This window comes from Podarcis melisellensis (genome assembly GCF_964234715.1).
Source record: "Podarcis melisellensis genome assembly, chromosome: 17".
Taxonomy (NCBI): Eukaryota; Metazoa; Chordata; class Lepidosauria; order Squamata; family Lacertidae; genus Podarcis; species Podarcis melisellensis.
Window position 1 is genome coordinate 4,303,211 of NC_138534.1, and position 17,178 is coordinate 4,320,388.

The following is a 17,178-nucleotide window of genomic DNA, read 5'->3' on the forward strand; positions in this document are numbered from 1 at the left end:
TCTCCTACTAAGTCATAGTTACTAGAACCATTGATTTCAGTGACTCCGAGTATGACTTAGCTGGATATATGATAACACCTTGAGTATAACTGATGTGTTAAAGTAAAGGTAAAGGGTCCCTGACAATTAGGTCCAGTCGTAACCGACTCGGGTTGTGGCGCTCATCTCGCTCTATTGGCCGGGTCATGTGGCCAGCAGGACTAAGCCGCTTCTGGCGAACCAGAGCAGCGCACGTAAACGCCGTTTACCTTCCCGCCGGAGCGGTAACTATTTATCTACTTGCACTTTGACGTGCTTTCGAACTGCTAGGTTGGCAGGAGCAGGGACTGAGTAACGGGAGCTCACCCCATTGAAGGGATTTGAACCGCCAACCTTCTGATTGGCAAGCCCTAGGCTCAGTGGTTTAACCCACAGCGCCACCCACGTCCCTGACTGATGTGTTAGGTCACCCTATAATTCTACAGGGGAATATTATACATCTCAATGTAGTGGAGAAGACTGTGGTCTAGGTGGTTGTGCTTAGTCTGCTGCCAAAGTGCTATCTGTTGATGGGCAATTTCGGTGCTCCTGCTCTTCCTTCTGTATCTTTCAGCCAGACCTGGAATGTCTGGCCATTCAAATAGAGGACACCTTCATACAGAGAACTGCCACCTGTCCACATCTTAAGCCTCTGATAGCCCTGAAAATTGACAACTGTCTTCTGTAAAATAGGACACCTGATGTCAGGGGCTCAGGAGCAGAGGCACAGGAGAGGGAGGAAATGGAGAGCGAGGGGGAGGAATCCGAGGGGAGCGTAGGCGATGACAGTGGTCCGAGGGATTCCCAGAGTCTCTCCAGCGAATCGGAAGATTCACAGAAGGGGGCGCCTATCGCCAGGGCAAGGGGGGTGCCTAGGGGGACACCCCAGGAAGAAGGGGCCAGAGGGGACTCAGAGAGCAGCAGTTGGAAATCAGGACCAGCTTCCCCACCAGAGCGCAGTGGGGGGGAGGAGTCCCAAGTATCGGGATCAGGCTGCTCACCACCAGCGAGAGGAGATGAGTCAGGATTGACCACGCCTCCATCGGAGAGTGCGGAAAGGGTCGAGAGGAAGGTTGGAGGCTGGGCGCGCGCGCCAAGTTCAAATGTACAGGCGAGCGGCACAGCAGGTAGCCCGGATAGGGAGCCAGGTCCTAAAGCCCGCCGGAAGGAGGGGCAAGAGTCAGGGGGGTCAGCGTCAGAAGAGTCCAGAAAGGAGGAGACCCCGGGGGGCAGAAGGACCCAGAGGAGGAAAGAACAACGGAAGAGGTGGAGTAAGGCTAGAGTCTTAAACTGGTGTACAGGGGGCGGAGACTCAGACGAAGCTTCGCCGGTCTAGGTTCTAGACGTAGAGCTGCACGCTGCGGCTTGTAAATGGAGACTGAACTTCAATAAAGACTTTTGTACATTACAACCGGCTAGCGTTGGTCCTCTGTGAGCTGGGACCTGGAGGCAGCTCTGACACCTGAGCATCTTCCTCTTCTGCTAATGAGTGAATGTCATGCCATTTCCTCTTTCATCCCGGCCTTTTCCACATTCTGAATAATCTGAATAGGATCGGTTTGTTTGTATATTTAGGTTACTTTCTAAACAAACAATGCAAAATTAAGAGTCAGTCTTTTATATATATACAGTATATATAAAAGAAGTAAGTACTTTGTTCCCTATGGCAAGGAGTGCTAGGATGGGAAGCATCCATGTAAATGTGCTTCATTTAGTTCTTAAGGGGGAGAGATAGATAAAGAGAAAGAGAGAGAAGGAGAGAGAGAGAGAGAGAGGTTGCATTGGAAGTAAGCAGGGACACCGCAGGGGCTTGAACCCCGTCCTGGAAACCAGGAGCGCCAACCACCAGCGCCTTTTGCTTTTTTTTGGCCAATGCAACAAGGTGAAAAGCAAAACCTGAGAGAACACTCTGAATACAGAATGTTCTCTCAGGAAAAAAGAAAACCCTTAAGAATGATGAAGTTGCAGACAGAACACAATCGAGGTTTTATCCCTTGCCATTAGCAAGGGATATTCACCTAGATGTGTTTACGTCACAGAGTGCCATGTTGACTGCCATTCATTTGCAGGGCAGAACAGAGAGACTGGTTCCAGTCTTTAAACTCTGCCTTTATGCTCACCTTTTTGTTTGTCCCTCTGAAGTGTGAATTCATGGGCCTGGAAGTTCCTTTTGTTGGTCTGTGAAAAGCAATCTGGACTCATTAGTTTGTCCCCGGCCCTTTCCCACCAATTCCAGAGAAATGTTTTTGGAACACAGCTGTTCTTACTGACCTGACTTCTGCAGGAAGAGCTGGCTTCACCTGAGTGTGTTGGGCTCTGGGACAGAACTGTGAAGAGATCAAACGGGGGGAAATGGAGAAGCCAGCACAAAAGGATTGTACTGAAAAAGATCACTGAATTTTGGAGTGTGAAGTTCACTTGCCGTTAAGTTTCCTGAAGGCTTGCAAAATTCTATTTCTTGTGTCCCTGAGATGCACCTGGAAGAGACTAGGGTCTTCAGCAGCCCTCCCCTCCAGACACAGGAGCAAAAACAGCCGGTTACCTAAAGCAGCGCAGCCAAGACGCAGGTGTCTCTCAATCCTGCACTGCAGATGTTCACTTGATGCACCAAGAGCTCTGACACTGCCTTTTGTCAATGGAGCAGATCTGCTTCCGGCACAGGTAGCTCTGTGAAGTCTGTAAAAATAAGAGCTGGAACAAAACAAGGCTGGCTGTCCCACCCAAAGATGTACCTTATTGTGTGGTGATGGCACAGGAAAGGGCCTCCCCTGCAGTGGTGTCCCGACACAAGAAGTCCCTCCAGGTAGAAGCACGGAGAGCGACCACATTCGGCTTTTGAGTTCGCAGCTCTTCTGAAACAGGGATTGAATAACCAATGTTGCTCAATACAAGCTCTTTGGAATATTTAGTTGGCATATTTGATGGATGATTCCATTTAGAGCCTACCTTTTCTCCAACAGGCTCAGGGTGCTTGAATGGTCCCCCTCACTGCGACCTGAAAGAATCTTTGTACAAAGAGTTGCAGGCAGAACACAACAGAGATTTTCCCCTCAGCCAAGCACAAGATACTCACCTAGTTGACCTTCAGCCAGAAGACACACAACTGCATTGCTGCCATAATTACGATGGAGCATTTAGAGATCACTTGTTAGTTATTAGTGCCTATCAGCACCTCTGATATAATTTAAAAGTTTTAATAATAGAAGCTACGATTGCAGTTGAAGGTAACCAAGTGAGAGGTTACAGGCAAAGGAAGCAGTTTGCTACACCAGGTTTTAAATATATCACCTTAGGAACAGAAGTACTGGCGAGGATCCAGATTTTAGCGTTTGTTGATAACCCAGCAACTATCAACCCTATCGTGCAAGTTTTCACCAAAAAAGTCAGCAATACAATTTGGATCAAATTAAATTTCTAATAAAGTCTCAGCATTTATGGATATGATCCCTGCATTCAACAATCATACATGTACCCCAGGCAAAGAAAATTGGGAGCTACATGCCTCCTTTATCTACAGGATTGAAGGGTACAAACCTCTATTCCAAAACATTTCACAAATGTGGGTTATTATGATTTTGTGTGGCCCTCTCTGGTCATTAGTGGAACAATCAGCCACCCCCTTATGTATGAGTAAGAATGGCCAGAGAGCAGGGATTCATAAGATTTCAAATATTTTCTCAGTCATTTCAGCCTTACCATTAGCAGGGGAAAAAATCTGCCCTTTATGTACAGGAAAAAATGGTCACGGCTCATCCTTCCTAATTGTGAATATGTTTGTGCTTAAACGTTTGCTGGTCTTTTTTTGCTTAGAAATGGCTGGCAAAATGGTGAAAACCTCTAATCACTCCAGTGCCTCTCCCAGGCCGCCTCTCCCATTGCCATCAGTAGATTCACCCTCAAAATGCCTTCTTTGCTTTTTCACACTGAAATCAGCAAGGCAACTGTTACAGACAAAAGAAGCAGTTTGATGCATCAGCTTTTAAAATGGGGATTCTAAATACCTAAATACCCTTAGGAACAGAATTACTGGCGAGGATCCAAAATGCTGGATTTATACACATCTGAAGGAACAAAAACGCAACAATATTTTGGTGACCCTCTTCTGCAGTTGCCCAGTAAGTACAATTCATTTGACTTCAGATGCCCAATGCCACCAGTTTTTAGACTGCTGCTCAATAGGGTTTGTTATTCTACTCCTTGGAAGCCCCATTAGAAATAAAAGGAAGTTCTTCCCATTAGCGAAGGAGCTTATCTATAGTCCCCAAGAAGCTATCACAAAATGGCTGTAAAGCATTTTTGACAGCAAGGCAACCTGAGCTAAAATGACATTAAATGGAACTATGTTGTCTTCTGCGCCTCTGCTTTGCTCTTTAGCACATGCACAGCTTTCTTTCCCCCTGGATCCCCCTGGATCCCCCTGCCCTTCTCACTTCTAAGTCTTACCTGTGCTAAAATCTTACCCATCTTGGTTTTTCCAACTTCTGGAGCGAGGTTCTGGAGCGAGTGGTCGCAGACCAGATCCAGGGGCCCTTGGAAGAAGCTGGTTTTCTGGGTCCATTTCCATCAGGGTTTAGGCCTGCTTTTGGCCCGGAAAGGGCCTTGGTCACCCTGCACCTCTGGCGAGAGACAAGGGGAGGCGCTCAGTGACCCCCAGTGCCCTCCATCAGCTTCGGCTGGTGTCCAGTTGCGCCCCTCTCTGGACAGGGCTAGCCTGACTCCTGCTGTCTCTGCTCTGGGAACCCCTTCTGGGGTCCTTCTTTCTGTTCTGATTTTGTACATTTGATATTTTATGTGAGCCGCCCTTAGACCTTCGGGTAAAGGGCGGCATAGAAATGCAATAAATAGTGACAACAATAATGATAATAATAACTTTGGCAACAGAAACGCCAGCCTTCTTTTTATGAAATGGCTTCTCCAGTTGCCTTTTAAAAGAAAAGCCTTCTATTTTCTGCAATTATTCTTCATCTCCACCCACCCTTTCCTCTGCTCCTTTGTACATCCAAAGACTTGTTGGTCGAAAGGGAAATAAACTTGATTTTGCCCCTCACGTTCCTTCATGTGTCTTTGTTTTCCCTTGGCCTTTCTAGTCATCAGGTGTATCTGCTTTTCTTGATTCTCTTTAAAATCTTCATCTTGGTGTTTTCTTGAGTTTTCAGTTTAAATTTTTCTTGGCTAAGCTTTCTTTTGGGGGCTTTCTCAAAGTCCAGCATCTGTCCAGAATTTACTCTCCCTGTTTTACTATGATTAATTCTTTGTTGGTCTTCTTATTTTCTTTCAGTTTCCTATTTATTTTCTTTCAGTTTCCTTTAAATTTAAAATGTATTGCGTCTCCTAAGACTTTTTAGGGAGTTACTGAATCTATTTATCTTCTGTCTGTCTGTCTGTCTGTCTGCCTATATATCTATCTATCATCTACAAGCAACATTTAAAATTGCCAACTAGGGGGATCACAAGGGAAAATTTGTTGTATCCCTTTTTAAAGTTGTGAATAACAACTTCAGCTCTGACCAGTGAGAGGGTTAAAACCAGTATTATTGCCAGGGACAGTCTCACTCCCTAGACTCTGGCTCGCTCCTTCCACCACCTGTCAGTCATAAGGGCACATAAAATAGTCCCTTGGCGCATTAATACAGTGGATACAAATGGGTTTGTTTTCAACATGGGATCACTGCGCCTGGGTGAGAAAGTAGTGCCGGCCCCACTCCCTAATAACAGGGTTGCTGGGGGGCCATCTTGAATAAAATATGGGGGGCAGGGGGCAGTAAGCCCTGCCCTACATAGTCACATGACACGGCACACACAATTAAATGGCAATGGCCATCAACAGTTTGGGGAGCTTCCCGTCCCCCTCAAGTTTTGGGGGGGTTATGGGCTTAAGAGGAGTTAGCTCCTAAGCCAGGATATGTGTCATTCCTAGATCAATGTCTTTGTTTGCTTGGCTATGTGTAGAACGTGCTGTGCCTTTTAATTACATTTTGCCCAAGTTTTGCACTGATCTGAACATTCAAGATTTTGGTAGACACTGCAGTCTGAGTTTGAATTCTTCTTTGAGTGACAGGCAGGAAACTCTCCTCCACAGTGTCCTTTTTTGGAGGTTCCCCTTGTGGGAGGGGCCCCAGGGGCCCCAAAATGGATAGCCTATCGCTTTAAGAAAATGCTTTAAGAAAATGCTAAGAAATTTAAAGCTGTCTACCCCCCTCTCTTTCTATCTACAAGCAACATTTAAAATTGTCTACTATGGAGATCACAAGGGAAAATTTGTTGTGTCTTGTTTTAAAGTTGTAAATCCCAACTTCAGATCTGACCAGTGAGAGGGCTAAAACCAGTATTATTGTCAGGGAGAGGAAGCCGCTTGGGTGTCTGGGGTGTAAGCTGCCCATAGGGGCAGGGTGAGGGTGCGGCGAGGTGTCCATAGGGGCAGGGTGGGGCAAGCCGTTCATGGGGTGGGGTGCACCGTGGGGCCTCCAGATGCAGTGGGCAGACCGTTTGGGCAGCGCAGAGCCTGCGAACGCCTGAGCCACCACGTCTCTCCCAGAAGCTGCAGGCCCTGCTGCAGGCCCCATGGTGAGTGCCGTCCGGCAATTTCTCAGCCCCCTCAGTGGGGACACCTGGGGCGGCCCCACACCTAAAGTACCACCCTTCCTTCGCCCCTGGTTGCAGGTGGTGTGGCCGGGGGTTCGGGGGGAACTGCCCCCCTAAACAAGTAAATTAAAAAAATACTTAACTGACCAATTGTGTCGCTAGTGATTCAATTTTGCCCCCACCCCCACCCCGGTTGCTGTGTGTCCTCTTTTTCCAGGACACATCCTCTTTTTCAGGGGTAACATTTTTTAAATTTGCCAAAATGTCTCTGGCTATAGTTTCTGGATGAGTCCTAGACAAGACTGGTGATTGAAGAGTTGCTTTCCCCTTCTCTTCTCCTGCCCCCCTCAGCAATATATCACAGCTTCTATAGCCTATGTATAGAGGGAGTATTCAAAATGAGAATCTTCACGGCGTCCTCTTTTTTGCTCTTCAAAATATGGCAACCCTAATTCCCCCCCCCCAAAAAAGAAATCATGGCTACACCCAGGGCAGGTGTTCATAATGACAGTGCCAATTTGTTGATATAATCAATGAACAATTACGATGTACTTAGTAATTTATCCTTCTTACTCTGCCCATTTATCATCATGCTGCTGTGTTGATTCAAACGCCCAGATTGTGCCATGTCCCACACCTGGGAAAAACCAAGTTCGTAAAGTGAGGGCCTCCCCCCATTTCCCACCTGACAGCTATTTCCATTTTGGCAGTGGCTATCAGAAAAGTGACCACAGTCAAAAATTGAATATTGGGGTTCAGATCCCCCCCCCGCAAGAACTAAAAAATGTGAGCCACATCTTTCACTATCTCCCTCGCATTTTGCTTGCCTTCTCTCCCCCGCTATTTGTAAGGCCTCGTTGGACAACCACTTTGCTTTCTTGCATTTCCTTTTCATTGGGATGGTTTTTGTTGCTGCCTCCTGTATAATGTTACAAGCCTCCATCCATAGTTTTTCAGGCACTCTGTCCACCAAATCTAAATCCTTAAACCTGTTCCTCACTTCCACTGTGTATTCATAAGGGATTTGATTTAGATTGCATCTTACCAGCCCAGTAGTTTTTCCTACTTTCTTCACTTTAAGCCTGAATTTTGCTGATGATCTGAGCCACAGTCAGCTCCAGGTCTTGTTTTTGCTGACTGTATAGAGCTTCTCCGTCTTTGGCTGCAGAGAATATAGATGTATATCAATGTATATCAAACCAGCGTACCACACTGTAATAAAGTATGAAAGGACACTTTCTATTGTGGCCAGGTAGAAGGAGATCATCAGTTTTTGTTTGACCTCGTTCGTTTGCAGGACCCTGAGGAAATGGAGTCTCTGTTGGGCCTTCCTAACCACCTGGGTTGTATTGATTTTCCAAGTGAGGTCTTCACTAAGGTAAACTCCCAGGAATTTAAAGGAAGAGACTCTCTCCACACAACCCACCCTGATATACAACGGGCCTCGTTCCCCTTTCTTCCTCCAAAAGTCCAACACCATCTCCTTTGTCTTGCTGATATTTAGGTGCAAGTTATTCTCTAGGCACCATGTGGAGACTTTTTCAACCTACTCCCTATACGCTGATTCATCTCCACCTGTAATTAGACCCATTATGGTGGTATCATCTACAAACTTAATAATTGCAGTGGATGGGTCAGATGAAATACAGTCATATGTATACAACGGGTACAGGAAGGGACTCAGCACGCATCCCTGTGGGGTGCCAGTGCTGAGCTTCAGAGAGGTAGATGTAACAGGCCCAATCCTCACTATTTGTGTGCGATCCCTCAGAAAGTCTTTAATCCAACCACAGATGGTAGGGGAAAGGTCCAGGTCCATCAGCTTTTTAATAAGAATGTCCAGAAGAATGGTATTAAAAGCCAAGCTATAATCAATAAACAGCATTCTGACATAATTCCCTGGTCTCTCCAGTTGACTCGGTGCAAGGTGAAAAGCTGTGGCTATGGCATCATCGGTTGACCTATTTCTCCTATAAGTGAACTGGTGTTCATCAAAATCCGGTGGAAAATATGTCCTGAGATGCTGAAGAAATATCTGGTATTTCTCTAATAGCAAATTACCAAGAATTGTAAATAATATTTAGTACACTAACTCTTTCTTTAACTCTTGGTAAATGTCAGCTTGCTGACTTATTTTGTGCCATTGTGATTCACTGTTATATTTGCGCTCAGTACTTTGTAGGATTTGATAATCTTTATAGGTCTTTTAAATTTATAATCTACCTATCTATATCTCTCTATCCCTCTATCTCTCTATCAATATTATCTATCCCCTCTCCCTTTTCCCTTTTCCCTTTCCCTTTCCGTACTTCCCTATCCTCCTAAATTTGAATATATAATTATGGCTCCACAGTTTTCTGGGTTGCCTCTGGGTCCGGTAACCCTCCAGCCTCTCCTGAGCTGCAGAGGCTCAGGGCAGAAAGGCAGAGGGAACTAAGTTCCCGCAGGAGGAGTGCTCGTCTCCAGGCCAGGAGAGGCAAGTCACCAGAGGATCGGGGCGGCCCTATGCATCAGGGCAGATAATAGCCAGCCAGCCTCAGTCCCAAGTTGCGGGAGCAACATTGTTGGTTGCTAGTTCCTGCCTGAGCTCCTGACCCGCCCTGGCTCCCTGCTTGCAAGCCTGTTCCTGACTTCACCCGACTCCCTGCCCTGCACCCAGCTTCAGCTACTACAGACTGCCTCCACGTTGCACCTTTGACCACGGACTGGACTTGGACCTCGCCTCTTGGGTAACCCACAGGACCAGCACAGTAAGTCAATGAGGAGCAGTCTGGCACTTGCGTGTGACCTTATCTTCAGGAAGGGGAGATTGCTGCGAACATTACTTCTTGCAGAAAGGATTATGGCTGCCAGTCACGTGTTGCATACCTCCCTCCTTTGGCAGCCCTCCTCCTGTAAATCAAAAGCGGAATGGTGCAGATGCATGCTGTGGTTTATTTTATATGAATATTTGAAAACGCTATGGAGTCCTATGTAGCAAGAAAAACACTTTCACTCAAAAGCAGACAGTTGATTAAATCAGACATGGTCTATTGATTTGGATACATTGTAACAATTTAGTGGGGCCATGGAAAAGCATTTAGGTGGGTGGGTGGGTGGGTGATGTTTGTGCTATGTTCATTGTAAGTGTGTACTCATGAGGTGGGGTGCTCCAGGCCTCCTCCCCCCCCCCCCGATTAATGTCTGAAATTCCTGTAACCATGTATATGACCGACCACAGAATGAACCACAAAAACCACAGAGCACAGCCAAGGAACAAACAATATATTAAATACTTTGATCCTTAAGGAATCGTCAGGATTGTTAAATAGACTCCACCAAATTAGATCACACCAATGTCCATGGAATGGCCGAAATAAAAACTGAAATGGTTCTGCGTTAGCAAGAACACTGTATTAAAGTGACATTCATATCCATAGCTTCCACTGTAAAGAACTGAACCTGGACATTTTTTGATGCTGCCAACCTTGAAGAATATCAAAGGCAGAGATGGTGATGATATTAACTGTGAATGTAAAATATCAAACCAACTAGATGGAGACCACCAAAGTAACCATGAAAAGCAATAATGTGTCTTGCGTCAATTAAGGTACAAAAGGTTTTGGGACAAAAGTTGTTGTTTTTTTGGGGGGGTGGTAATTATAAATGGAGGTTTAACTGCAAGTTTTCTTGCCAACAGATTTTGTCAGTGCAAACATGGAAATCAGGGGTCTCCAATGTGGTGCCCATCAATTCTCTGGTGTCGGCTATTTCATGTGTACTTACCTGAAACCATTAGCTAGAGTGTACACAATAAAAAGCATTACTGGCCCTTTAAATAAAGGCAGCCAAAGAATAATGAGAAAACTGCACTATCACATCTAGTGAATGAATAGTCCTGGTGCTTTGAATTGTCTATTTAAATGACCTATCAAGCTCCAACCAATGAATGTTAGCAAACAGCACCAACTAGAGTATGGAACACTGGTAAAGGTAAAGGTCCAGTCGTCGCCGACTCTGGGGTTGCAGCGCTCATCTCGCTTTATTGGCCAAGGGAGCCGGCGTACAGCTTCTGGGTCATGTGGCCAGCATGACTAAGTTGCTTCTGGCGAACCAGAGCAATGCACGGAAATGCCGTTTACCTTCCCGCCGGAGTGGTACCTATTTATCTACTTGCACTTTAACATGCTTTCAAATTGCTAGTCACTGTATAACAAATACTGTACAATACACTTTAGGAATCCACTAGAAAACAGCTGTTCTTTCCAGGAGTCCTGTTCTGTACAGGGAAATGTAGGCCTAAAGGGTGACTCAAGAGAGCCATTTACCAGGAAGCATAGAGTCAGTAAGCAAATGGCCTCACCGCAGGGGAAACACCCAAGTGCCAGACAGATCGCAAAGAAGGGTAACCCTGAAATTGATTTGGACTCCAGGGGACAAAAGAATCGTGAGGAACTTGACCAGAGGGGTCAGGAACTGTAAATAGTTTTTGTGTCTTGTGTTCACGGGTGTCAGGAGATGGGGAAAGGGTGGGAAAAGACAGCTATCTGCTACCCAGGTACTGTCCCATACCTCCCCTTGTGGGATGCATCAATGATGTAGCAATGATGAAACATTGGAGGTGGGACTGGGAATTTGGAGAACTAATAAAAGTGGGGGGCACCTTCTGTTCCAGGTCTAACTTGTCTCGCTGCCAGAGGAGTGCGGACCCTGCTATAGCAGTTGCTTTTACAATAAAGGTCAGGCTTCTTAGCCACTTCCCTATACAATTTGCCTTGGTTCTGCCTGTTTCTTTAATCTCCAACCGCAGGGAATCTTCTTTACCTAGCGGGCTCACAGAGTCCCCCAAGGACCTGGAGCTGCGTGGTCCATTTTTAAAAAATATTTTATGCAACAAGCTTTCACAATTATGTAGAGTGGAGGACTCTTCACAATGATCTTATACTGCAGGAAAACCACTCCTTTTACAGTGGATGAAGCCCTTCATATTCCATCTCATCCTGATTATCAGAAGATTGTAAATGATCCATCATGCAAACTATTGGTGGTGATGTCTTTCTGTATTCATTCAAAGGTTCTCCTCAGAAAAGAAATGATTGGCGCTGTGATCAAAATTGCTGGATCAACTGTGGTGTCTGACTGGCTGAGAATTAATCCGAAGCTGAGGAAATTTCACCATAAAATCAAAACTTGTTCAAGTCCAGACAACTTCATAAGGCACAGTTATAGACTGCTAGAGCCTTCTTGTGAAATGGTTCTGATACACTATATTGGAAATGAGAGGGGATTCCAGGCACTTCCTCATGGTGACAGAAAGAGAAATTTGCTAAGACCACATGTACGGACAATGCCTTCAGTAATAGGAAAGATTTCAGATACAAGTGCTAAGCCTTCAGAAATCTATAAAGACCTTTGTAATGACCCTGTAACCAGCTCAGCTCAAATACCTGTAGCTCAGCCACGAAACCTGGAGCAGGTAAGAAACAAACTTTAAAAAAAATATTTTAATTGATTTTTCCATGTATACTTCTTCTAACAACATATCTTTAATAATTTTTCTGTATTTCCACCCTCCTTCCCTGGACTTCCCTCATACGCCTATTTTGCTTTTTTTCCATATTGTTCACCCTGCATGTTGTTTCCCCAAAATTTCACAGAATGCATATTATCTTACTTTTTGCTGCATACAATTGTGATTGTTTTCTCAAACCCTGCCAAGGAGTCCATTTCTTTATGTTGCCTCTTCATATATGTTGAAAATGGTCCCCCTTCTCTTTTAAAGTCTTTGTTGTCCTTTTCATGTAGTTTATCTGATAGTTTTGCAAGTTCTCCATTTTCCATAAGTTTCCCTTGCCATTGTTCTTTCGTTGGTATTTCTTCTGTCCTCCTAGTTTGTGCTAATATAATTATTGCCACTGTTGCTGCATACATAATTTCTGATTTTCTTTTTTTTATATCTTGATCTACAATTTATAGGAGTAATTCTTCTGGTTTCTTAGCAAAAGTCTTTTTAAACATTTTTTCCCAAATTAATTATATATCAGACAAGGTTGCTTATTATCACTATTGACTAAAATAAAAAGAACTTCTTTGATAATGCATTCATCTTTATTGCTGCTATCCTTCCCATCAAGGAGAGGTTCATTCTCTTCCAAACTTCCAAATCTATCTTCATCTCATTCCAAACTTTCTCATAGTTGTCTTTATATAAATTTAAATTTTTATTATCAAGCCAAATTCCTAAATATTTGACTTTTTAATGAATTTCTATTTTTGTAATCTCCTACAGTGATCCATGCAACGGTCACCTCCAGGCTTGACTACTGTAATTCTCTCTACATGGGGCTGCCCTTGAAACTGTCCCATAAACTCCAGCGGGTGCAGAATGCTGCAGCGAGGCTCCTCACGGGGTACCTGCCATGGGAGCATATTCACCCAGTGCTTTACCAGTTGCACTGGCTCCCGGTGGAGTATAGGATCAGGTTTAAGGTGCTGATCTTGACCTTTAAAGCCCTTTGTGGCTTAGGGCCCTCGTATATATGGGACCGCCTGTCCTAGTATGCCCCGCAGAGGACCTTAAGGTCCATGAATAGTTTAGAGGACCTGGGCCCTAAGGAAGTCAAACTATCCTCCACCAGGGCCAGGGCCTTTTCAGTGATGGCTCTGACCTGGTGGAATACTCTGTCCCATGAGACTAGGGCCCTTCAGGATTTAACCTCCTTCCATCAGAGCTATTCCACCTGGCCTTTAATTTGAATTCAGCCTGATCGTTTATGTCCCTTCCCTTCTCTTCCCTCCCCCTCCCCTTTTATGAAGATCACCCGCTCTGAGACCCCACAGCTAATTCTCCCCTGGCCTCCTCACCGGCCCAAGTAGGACCAATTCAGCCAGCTAGCCCTGGGGATTATCTAATGCTTATTTGCCCTGAAGTGATTTTTTATTTTTTAATTTTATTGTTATTCATGTTTTTATACTGTATTTTATGCTGCTTTTATAATTAAGTGTTTTAAATTTGTTGTTAGCCACCCTGACCCCGTTTTTGAACTGGGAAGGGGGGGGGCATAAATAAAAAATTTTGATTATCATTATTTTATCCAGTTCCATCATTTTTTTGGTTAGTATTTTTGTCTTTCCTTTATTTAAATCCTCCCACTCTCCCAAACTTATATTTTCTCACAAGCTTTAGGGAGACATAGTTTTGTTTCCTCAACTGTAATAACCAAGTCAACAGCAAATGCTTTCAACTTAAATTAATTCCCCCCCCCCCCGTTCTTATTCCCACAATCTGTTTGTCTGTTCAAAACCTTCAGGACCAGAATGAATAATAAAGGTGATAACAGACATCCTTGTCTCATTCCTTTTTCCAATTTGGAATTCATTCGTTATCACCTGGTTAATAATTAGTTTTGCACATTGTTCTGTGTACACAGCTTGTATCCCTTTTATAAACTTTTCTCCATATTCCATTTCTTCCATCACTTTCCTTATAAAGTCCAAAGATACATTATCAAAAGATTTTTCCACATCTATAAACATCATTGCTGCTTTTTTCTCATTTCTTACTTCTAAATACTCTATTACATTTAAAATATTTCTTATATTATCTTTCATCTGCCTACCTGGAAGGAATCCCGCTTGGTCTGGGTGTATTTAAACATTTAAGACCTTTTTCAATCTATTAGCTAAAACGTTAGCAAATATATTGTAATCACTGTTCAAAAATGAAATAGGTCTATAGTTTTGGACCAAGGTTAAATCTGTATCTTGTTTTGGAATAAAGGTAATATAAGCTTACTTCCATTTTTCTGGAATTTCCCCTTTTGTTAATATTTCATTCATTATATCTTTCATTGGATTTACAAGGTGTTCTTTAAATGTTTTATTGTACTTTGCTGATAATCCATCTGTTCCTGGTGATTTGCCCACCATTATTTGCCTTAATGCCTCGGAGATTTCTTGGTCTGTTACTTGTGTATTTAAGAATACTATCTCTTCTTGTTTTATCTTTGGCAGGTTACTCTTTTTTATATATTCCTGTATGTTGATTGCCTTTTCATTTCCTCTTTTGTATAAATTTTGAAAATATTTTTAAAAGGCTTCTCTTATTTCTTTTGTTTTATCTAGAAATTTCCCATTGGAATGAATTTTACCTATATATATATAATTCATCTGTTTATTTCTCCTTAATTGCCATGCTAACAACTTTCCAGGTTTGTTTTCATGCTCAAAGAATTTTGGCTTCATTTTTTTAACTTTCCATGCTATTTCTTCATTGATTATCATTGAATGCTGCGATTGTAATCATTTTCTTGCCTGATTTATCGATTGTTTATTTGGGTTTTTTCCTAATTCATTTTCTTTCTTTGATATGGCACCCAAAATTTCTTTTTCCCTTACTTCCCTGGCTCTTTTTTTTTAACTGCATTTTGTTGTATGAAATGACCTCTCATGACTACAGTGGTACCTCGGGTTACAGACTCCGCTAACCCATAAATAGTACCTCGGGTTAAGAACTTTGCTTCAGGATGAGAACAGAAATCGTGCAGCGGCAGCAGGAGGCCCCATTAGCTAAAGTGGTGCTTCAGGTTAAGAACAGTTTCAGGTTAAGAACGGACCTCCGGAATGAATTAAGTACGTAATCAGAGGTACCACTGTACTTTATAAGCATTCCATACAATTTTTATTTTTGTTTCCTTAGGTAAGAAACAAACAAGCTTGAAAGACAACGTTCACAAATCAGTCGTGATGATTTGTACAGTGTTTGTGAATTAACAGGACTCCTTGAAGGCTTCATCCATGATATCTCTCCTACAGTGATTGTTGTTATGGGCCTACAGGATATTTCATCTGAAATTGGGAAAATAATATCACTGAAGGCAAATTTACCTATGCTTTTTTCATATGACACAACTTTTCAACTTGGAGACTTCTTCCTATCTACTGTATTATTTCAAAATGTACTTTTCGCTGAATCACCACTGATTCCTGTAATGTTCATGATGCATGACAGCAGGCGAGAGGACAATCACAGAATTTTGGAAACCATTTCAAAGCAGTGTTCATTGCTCAATTCAGAAAAAGTTGTCATAGTGTCTGACAGAGAAAAAGGAATTGAAAAGGTTTAGGATCATGTTTTGCTCAAGAGCCACAGAGTGGTATGCTGGAATCACATCCACAGAGACATTGTGGCCAGTTCAGAGGATACCACAGTATACCTTGCTGACTTTTTTGATCTTCTGAGGTCAAATTCTGAGCAAGACTACACATTCAAATTTGATAAACTCAGTACAGGTTGGAGCAAAGCATTCTTGGACTACTTTAAGGAAGACCTGCACCAAGCAAGAATAAATCATGCTGGGGCCTGGATTCTAAAGAGACTGAACATATATAAAGAAAAAAGTGGAATCACCACAAATGTCTCTGAGAGTTTTCATGCAGCTATTTCCAAAAAGACTTTCACAATGGAAAGAAATGACGATGGAAGCAATGGTGTTATCCTTATATGCAATGCAAAATTCTTACTGGAGAGAAACTTTGTGTGGACTATGTAACACTGGAAACTTTCATTTGTGGCCTCAGTTGATCAGACACTCAAGATCACCAGAACATACAGTCTTTCCTCAAATAGCTTGTGATCCATCACAAATCATGGATCTTGTACAAAGAGGAGAACTTCCGCGGCCTAAGAAAGATGAAAGCTATGAGAAGGCACCATCAGTTTGTCAAATAGTACTAGTGGGCTTTACGGTACTGTACAATTTATTAGCTTGGTGTATTTGTGGTAAGGGGTAGTAAAGGGAAAGCATTATATTGTCCGCCTTTTCCCCAAAGAGAGCTGCTCTTGCCCATCATCCAGGACTTGCTACCATATTATAGCTGCCAAAAAATCTATCGGCATGCCACCAGAACCAGGGAAGCCTCGCCGGTTGCAGCTCACACATTTGAAGCGAAATAAAAGGTAGAAGAGTAGCTCAGGAAGAAAGTTCTCCAGACTGAAGGAAAAGATAACTGTAGTTCCAGCATCTGATTCAGTGCAGGCTGCTGAGGAGTTGGACTCCTTAAAAACAGATCACTGACTGACTATGAGAGACCTGGAAAGCGCTCAGCCTCAGATGACCTCCACGCCAAAAAGTGGGAAAGCGGATTTGACAGTGACCAATATAGATTCTTTTGATAGAAGCCCCATATTCTCAAAGCAAAGTGAGAAGTGTTTGGGCAAATCAATGATTTCTACATCAGTTCCCCCATGGCACAACTGTACCTTCAACACATTCAGTCTACAAACTGAGGAACCTGTTGCCAACATCTGTGTTTATGGTTATGACACAGACACACTGAAAGGATCGAACTGGATAAATGACCGCATAATAGATGCATTTCTTGCCTCCATGGTGATCATGACCAAAGAGCTAGGTCACGATGGAACAATTTTCCCATTTAGTTGCCTCTTAATTCAGACCCTCACGTGTCAAAAATTGTCAGTGAAAGCCCTGAAGTCCTGTTTGAAATTTGGAGTGCTAAAGAAAGATGCTTGGATTATTCCAGTAAATGACAGTGGACACTGGATACTGATAGTAATCATTTTTAAAAGGAAGACCA

At 43.3% G+C, this 17,178-nt stretch overlaps 1 protein-coding gene and 1 long non-coding RNA gene across 9 annotated transcripts; one reads left to right on the plus strand and one right to left on the minus strand.

The window, feature by feature from the left end:
• Window positions 1–521: 521 nt before the first annotated feature.
• On the minus strand, window positions 522–5,135 carry LOC309360227 (uncharacterized protein; the record flags this gene model as incomplete). Of its 8 annotated transcripts, none has more annotated exons than XM_081894885.1 (6): window positions 522–679; window positions 2,139–2,196; window positions 2,290–2,345; window positions 2,751–2,870; window positions 4,479–4,632; window positions 4,994–5,109. In XM_081894885.1, 6 exons carry the CDS (start codon window positions 5,107–5,109, stop codon window positions 539–541), a joined length of 645 nt encoding a protein of 214 aa, XP_081751011.1. In that variant the 3' UTR covers window positions 522–538. The 8 variants fall into 8 exon arrangements, 2 of the variants coding, with proteins under 2 accessions (XP_081751011.1, XP_081751012.1); XM_081894886.1 differs by lacking the exon at window positions 522–679 and adding an exon at window positions 1,722–1,735; XR_014163959.1 differs by lacking the exons at window positions 522–679; window positions 4,479–4,632; window positions 4,994–5,109 and adding an exon at window positions 2,965–4,057 and having other exon boundaries at window positions 1,871–2,196.
• Window positions 5,136–7,991: 2,856 nt separating this feature from the next.
• On the plus strand, window positions 7,992–16,834 carry LOC309360453. The gene is made up of 3 exons (XR_014164164.1): window positions 7,992–10,189; window positions 11,654–12,055; window positions 15,278–16,834. It is a non-coding gene; the product is annotated as an uncharacterized lncRNA (long non-coding RNA).
• The last annotated feature ends 344 nt before the right edge of the window (window positions 16,835–17,178 follow it).